Here is a 7,138-nt window from a genome sequence, read left to right as displayed (position 1 = left end):
ATTTCTGCCCTTATTCACAGCCTACTTTAATGCTTTAATATTTTTGAGCAGTGAACATCAAACTATGAGTGGCAGCAGAAGCAGTCTATGACTAGAGACACTGGACACTCATATTAAACCCCTTAAGATTACTTACAATAACTTCAACATCGAAAGGAACCAGTTGAGCCTCCTGGGTAAAGTGTTCTCACTGCGCATGTCCTACTGGGAGGAGGCCCTGGGGTAGATTATGAAGAGTGTCCACTATAGCAGAATACATTATACAAGAGGGGGAAACTTGTAGTGATGGATTACTGTTTCAACAGGGACAGAAAGTACAGTCAGAATAACCAACGTGTATTCTGCTATTAAATTAGAGCTCAGCAATTATTAATGGAAAACCTCAACTACTTGGATATTAGTAGGATACTTTTAAATGGTTTGAAATGCCATGTACTGAAACTACAGCAACATATTTTTACTAGTATTGAAAGAAAAATGTTTAAAAAGCAGCGTGAGAAGCAGAGTTTTCATTTTATTTCATTAAACACTCAACTTTTGTGAAACTTCATCTGTGTTGTAACATCTGTGTTCTCCTCGGCAGTAGTTAAAACTCTACTAAGAATATAAACATATTTCATGCTGTCACCTGGTGGCAATATTCAATTCAATACATAGCTATAACACGTATACAACAAATCTCAGTGTATCGTATACAGACTAACAACACACAATCATTTCACATGCTTCATTTTTAATTCTTTAAGATTTAGTAATAAAGTCTGAGGATAGTACCTCACTTAAGTGCCCTATTTTGAAAAAGCAGACAGGCATATCTCACAGTTACATTAAAATTGTGGGAATGTGCAAGTGTGTATATACACTGCTCAAAAAATTAAAAGAACACCTTTTAATCAAAGCACGACATCAAGTCAATTGATCTGGTCTGCTAAATAGCAGAGGGGGTTGTCAATCAGTTTCAGCTGCTTTCATACTAATGAAATTAGAATGATTTACAGGTAGAGCCCACTGATATTTTCCCCTCCTCATCTTTTCTTTTTTTTCATTACCTATGCATTTGGCTAGGGTCAGTGTCAATACTGGTAGCATAGATACAAGAACCCTACAGAGGTTGGACGAGCAGTCCGAGTCCTCCAGGATGGCACCTTGATACGTGGCATTGCAAAAAGGTGTCCAGTGTCTCAAGAGGATGGAGATTCCAGGAGACAGGCGGTTAGTCCAGGGGAGCTGGACAAAGCCATGAAAGACATGACAGACATCCAAGGGTGTGGAGAAGCTGTCAAGAACATTATGCTGCCTGTAGCATTGTTCAGCATGTCTGGTTTGATGGTGGGTCAGTGATGGTGTGGGGAGCCATATCCATGGAGGGACACACAGACCTCCCCCAACCACAGCTTAGACAGCAGCTGAAATCCTTGGATTCACTGTGCACTCTGTGCTGGTGCAGTGGCTGCTTGGTTCCTCCTCGTGCAGAGCAATTCCCAGCCTCATATGCCCACAGTATACAGGCAGTTCCTGGAGAATGAAGGAATTGATACTGTTGACTGGCTTCCATGCTTATTTAAGCTAAATCCAACAAAACACCTCTGGGACTATGTTTCAGTCCATCTGATGGCACCAGGTTGCACCTCAGATTGTCCAGGAGCTCAGTGTCGCTTGTTCCATATCTGGGAAGAGATCCCCCAGGACACCATCCGTCAACTCATTAGGAGCATGCCCCGATGTTTTCAGCCATTGAGACAAGCATGTGGCGTGGTTTGGGGTCCATAGTTCCCATTGATATCTGATGTGCTTTCAAAGTCTAATTTTTTGAGCAATGTTTTAAAAACCGATTTGCAATTCCCTTTACCATGATTACTTTATACTTTACTTTATAATGTTTTTCAGCTGTGGATACGTTTCTTCAACTTCAGGATCTTTAAGAATCTGAAGAAACTGATCACAGGTCTCTTCACCTTTACTAATCAGAAGATCTATCAGGTTGGTTACAGTTTGCTCTGGGTTAGAGGTGTGCTTCAGATTTCCATATTGTCTGAGAGAGAGGATTCCTTTGGCATCCACATACTGCAGAATGAAGCGATCCCCCATCAGGCAGTTAATGAGTTCCACCTTATGCTCCTTGATCTTTCTCACAGCTGGACCCTGAAAAAGATGACAGCGTATTGTTTATTAGTCTGAAGTAAATTTGTTTTTTTTTTCTACACTGTTAAAAAAAAAAATCCTAGAAAAACAGTAATATTCCGGCAGCTGGGGCACCAAAATAATACCATGAAATAACAGAAAATAACTTTCTCATAAAAATACAGTTTCAGTAATGACAATACAGTTTGTTGCCCTAATTTTACATGGGATTTTGCCTTTTTCAAGTGCTTTTAAACATTAAATTAGGATCATGTTAATGTGATTAAACAATGAAATTACCTATAAACAAGGTCAATGAATGTGGCAATATGAATAATAATACTTAAATGTACAGAAATATACAGTTAACAGTTGGTTTAAATAATAATGGATTGCATGCCCTGGGACAGACTGACAGAGGCGAGGCTGCCATATCGCACCATCGGCCCCTCTGGCCATCACCAGTAGGCGGTAGGTGAAGTGTCTTGACCAAGGACACAACGACCGAAAGTGTCCGAGCCGGGGCTCGAACTGGCAACCTTCTGATTACAAGGCAAACTGCCAACTCTTGAGCCACGATCGCCCTAAATAGCAATAATAATAATAATTATTATTTGATGTAAAAAAAGTTTATGAGAATCATTTTATATATTTTTCCATAACATTACATTTGAATTTAACAGTTCAATCTTTCAAATAACGGACACATATTTGTGAAATCATGATACATTTGTGAATGTATTTTAACAATCTAAATATGCATATGTACAGACAAATACATTAAAAAACAAGAGAATTATGTTTTATTACATTACAGTGATTTTACGTTAATTTACATTTGAAATGTGAAATCACAGTCGTCATGTCAATGTCAATTTAATGATATTCTAGAAGAACAGAACAAAACTGTAAAATACTTTTATATTAGGATTTTTTTTACAGTGTAGGCATTTGTATAAATTATTACTTTTTCTCTTTTTTCGTTGTTGCCTTATTTTTTTTCTTTCTTAGCTCTATCCAATATGTATTCCTCTCTTATCCACGCCAAACTACATTATTAATTAGATTTCAAGGAAAATATTTGTCCAGCAAAATACTGAAAGACTGAAAAGTCCATGTGAGGCTTAATTCACAAAACTTTACTCCAGAAAAAACAAGTTCACCTGTGTGATTAACTGTTTTCACCTTTTTTATAACGGAAATTTTATTTTTAAAGCTCTATATATTCACTTGCTGAATACAGAAGGTGTTCCACCACAGTGTTGTATTAAATCAAAAGCCAAAACAGTCCTCTTCCAGTAGATCTGCTGACAAGCTTTATGGAGATGCCAATTTCCTTTTTCAGCAGGACTTGGCACCTGACCACAGTGCCACAACTCCTGTTAAATGACTTGCCAACCGTGATATTATTGTGCTCGATTGGCCAGCCAGCTCACCACACCTGCACCTCATCTTTGGGGTAACACCAAACGGAAGTTGAGAAACACCCAAACCAGTAGAAAACAGCCGAAGGCCACTATAAGGCTTCGGTAACACCTCAGCTGAGCTAAATGTCCCGCTGCACTGAGCCAGTCACTATTTGGTAAGACCAAGTTGTGCCTAGTTGGTAAGACCAACTGGTAAGACCAGCTAGGTGCAATATTTACTAAAACTGGAGGATATCAATTGTTTTTTCCTGTTTGTCTATTCAGCATAACTTTAACTTTAAGTGATCCCAAAACCATCAAAACAAGCTTGTGTCAGTGAACACCTCTTTGTGTGTTCTTGCCAGTAACACTATTCTCGTACTGTACCTGAGGAGGTGGCTGTGTGTCCTCTACCATACCTGAGAAAAAGCATTAGGAATTACTAACTTTCCACAAGTCTTTTTTTTAAATCTTGCATAATTTGATTTATGAATTACAGACTAACAAAAAGCAACAACAATAATTACACAGTGAAATATCTAAGGTCAAAATATTACCTGTGTTTTCTTGTGGTGCATTCACACACACTGAGAAATTTATACCCCCATCAACATGGACACCTGATATTTTATCAGCACATACAACACTGCCACCACTTGCAGCGAGATCTGCTTGGGGTTTAGTATTTCCTGTAAGAGGCAGAAAAAATAAGAATCAAAAATTAATTTCCAGCTTGTTGTAATAAAATGTGTGTAAAAGACTCAAACTGAAAACAAACTTGAAATATGTTTGAAAATAGCTACTGACTCAACTGAAACGCAGCAAAATACACTCACAGCCCACTTTATTAGGTATACCTTGCCAGTTTTGGACTCGTTCACCTTCAGAACTGCAACAGTCCTTTGTGACATACAGTCAACAAGGTGCTGCAAACGTTCCTGAGAGATTTTGGTCCTTACAGACATGACAGCATCGCACAATTGCTGCAGATTTGCTGTCTGCACATCCATGATGCAAATTTCCTGTTGCACAACATCCCAATCTCAATCTGATCGCATGCTGCAAGGCTAATGTGTGCCAGAGCAGGTTACACTCAAAAAAATCTGTTGTTGGATGAACACAATTTAATCATGGCACCTTTTTCCACGTGATTTAACCAAGTACAATAACCCATTTTTGACCATGTCAAACCAACAGATTTGGCATTTGGTGGTTTGATGTAATCAGATTACACTGGATCAACGTAGTATACTTACATTGACTTGAAGTGATTTAAGTATGTAGAGTGAAATTTGTTTTAATTCATTATACACAAGTTAAAAACTTCAGGAAAACGCAATGAAATGTTGTTGTTTGAACAACTACTTTGTTAATCAATTACTGCTAGTCTTGCTTAATGAACCAATATGCAGGTTGATGATTTCATAGAGACAAACAACCATTTGCACTTACATTCTTGGGTAATTTAGAGTCACCAATTAACCTAACTCTAATTACACACTGCAAACCAGCCAGATTGTGGATTTGAACCCAGGCCCTTCTTGCTGTGAGGCAACAGCAATAACCATCATGCCACCAAGCTGCCAAGCCAGGCTTAACAAAGCAGCTATGGAATCGCCACACTGCCAATCATCACTGAGTGTAACCGCTTCATATTTTTTCTAAAATTCTCTCTCTATATAGATATTTGTAGTATAGAATATAGTTTATTCTTCCAGCTGTTTCGCTGCTTGTACAATAATGAACTACTACCAAACTAAATTGACTTCAAATTCACTCACATCATTTTTATTCCCCATCCTGATGCTTGGTTTGAGCTTCAGCAGCTTGTCTTGAACTTGTCTAATTGACTTAATGCACTGAGATGCTGCCATGTGACTGGCTGAGTAGATGTTTGTGTTGACAAGCAGTTGAAAAGGTGTACCTAATATAAAGTGTCAATGAGTGTATTTAATGGTTTCCTTTATGTGATTCCACATAGAAAAGAAAATATAAAAATCCTCTTACCAGACAAACTGCTGTCTGCCGGCTGGCTTACTGTTTGGATGTTAAATGAAATGTTTTTTGCAGTTGTGTTTGTAATTTCTCTGCGGGACACAACACTGCTACCATCAGCAAACATGCTTGGAGTGGATGAACCTGGAACTATAAAAAAAAAATGAATATACACACACACACACACACACACACACACACACACACACACACACAGTGTATGTGTATGTATGTGTATATATATATATATATATATATATATATAATATATATAATATATGAATATGAATAATATAGACCAGGCAGGACTCTCACACACCTTCAGCTTCAGTGACGAAAAACTGCTTTAGTTGTGGGAAGTGTCCTTGGTGCTTCCTCAGAGTGTCAATAAAGTTCTGACAGGCATCTTCTCCTTTTTGAATGATTATTTCCAATAGTTCTCTTATCTGCTCTGAACCACTGCTTTGTTTTGTTACCTTTTTATATTCATTTACGGATAGGATGTCCCCGCAGTGCTCCAGGATGTACTCAGGGTCACTCGAAAGCCATACGCACAGTCTGTTGAGCTGTGAGTTTAGTTTGTCCGTAGCCTGAAATAGTGCAGACATGCTGTGTGTCATGCTCAAGAAAAACGTTTAATTCCACAGACTTTAACGAAGTTCGTGTGAGAGACTCAGACTTGTTTGTCCGGATGTTGGTTTGCGTGCATCATGCATATCGAGCTTTTGTAGTGGGCTGTACTCATTTCCGAACTTTTGAACAGTTTGATCTCTCGTGTAAAATGAAAACGATTCAAACGGAATCGAAAGTGTTTTACCGAGTTAGCGTTACATCAAGGGTCACATGCTCTGCCCGATTAGGTACTAAATGAAGAAACTCAAAACCTCACAAGTTGGTAAAGATTCTGTACCATGCTGGGAAAAAGCTTCTTCTGCTATTTTGGAACCTTTTAGGACCTCTGTTAAAATATATGCCACATATGGAATAGATTACTGCTGTATTTATAACAAGTATGAAGCTTTTATTGCGTAATTGTCTGTGCGTAAAGGACCAACTCGTTTACACGTCTGAACATGCAAACTATTCACAAGCCTTTACAGAGTAGTATGTATAAGCTAAAACCGATGTTTCTTAATGCATATCAAGTCAAAATAACATCACCGGTAGAATTACATGGACTACATTACATGGCAAATACATGCTGCTTACCTTTGTTGACAGAAATTCAGCCATAGCTTGGCTCGATTAAAGTTTAGCAGGAAAAGGAAGGGCTAGGGCTTCTTGTGGTTGTCGTTGTATGAAATGAAAAAGTTTCGTTACTTCCTGATTCTGTCGATGTGGCATGCAAACTACAGTATAATGCTGGTAACACATACGCAGGCAGCATACGCACATGCCCAGTTAGGATCCCAGCTGGCCCATCTTTAGTTTTCCCCATTGTAAATAAGATGTGAGACAGTTTAGGTTCAGGCTACTTTATGAAATCAAACTGAACAAAACTTAGAAACCTTGAGAAAATAAACCACCTGCATCATCAGAATAGCCTTGTTGATGATGTGACCACATGCTGTTTTTGGAGTTTTAAAAAAATGTCATAAATGTGTTTAACTCAGTCT

At 38.3% G+C, this 7,138-nt stretch overlaps 1 protein-coding gene across 1 annotated transcript; it reads right to left on the bottom strand.

The window, feature by feature from the left end:
* Positions 1-494: 494 nt before the first annotated feature.
* Positions 495-6,858, bottom strand: LOC116334083. Its single transcript, XM_031757412.2, has 6 exons — positions 6,732-6,858; positions 5,842-6,112; positions 5,535-5,672; positions 4,085-4,216; positions 3,915-3,946; positions 495-2,142 (listed from the first exon to the last, which is right to left on the bottom strand). The coding sequence occupies exons 1-6, from the start codon at positions 6,753-6,755 to the stop codon at positions 1,867-1,869; spliced, it is 873 nt and encodes a 290-aa protein (XP_031613272.1). The 5' UTR covers positions 6,756-6,858; the 3' UTR covers positions 495-1,866.
* Positions 6,859-7,138: the final 280 nt, after the last annotated feature.

Source organism: Oreochromis aureus, linkage group 16 (assembly GCF_013358895.1).
Source record: "Oreochromis aureus strain Israel breed Guangdong linkage group 16, ZZ_aureus, whole genome shotgun sequence".
Lineage (NCBI taxonomy): Eukaryota > Metazoa > Chordata > Actinopteri > Cichliformes > Cichlidae > Oreochromis > Oreochromis aureus.
The sequence above is the reverse complement of the archived record's forward strand: the minus strand, read 5'-3'. Positions and strand labels throughout refer to the sequence as shown.

Excerpts from the sequence above, each read along its gene's own strand:
- LOC116334083 (XM_031757412.2), bottom strand. The coding sequence starts at position 6,755 with ATGGCTGAATTTCTGTCAACAAAG. Across the intron at positions 4,217-5,534 it reads GGCAGACAGCAGTTTGTCTG|GAAATACTAAACCCCAAGCA; the intron begins GTAAGAGGATTT and ends TGCCTCTTACAG. Across the intron at positions 2,143-3,914 it reads ACACACAGCCACCTCCTCAG|GGTCCAGCTGTGAGAAAGAT; the intron begins GTACAGTACGAG and ends CATCTTTTTCAG.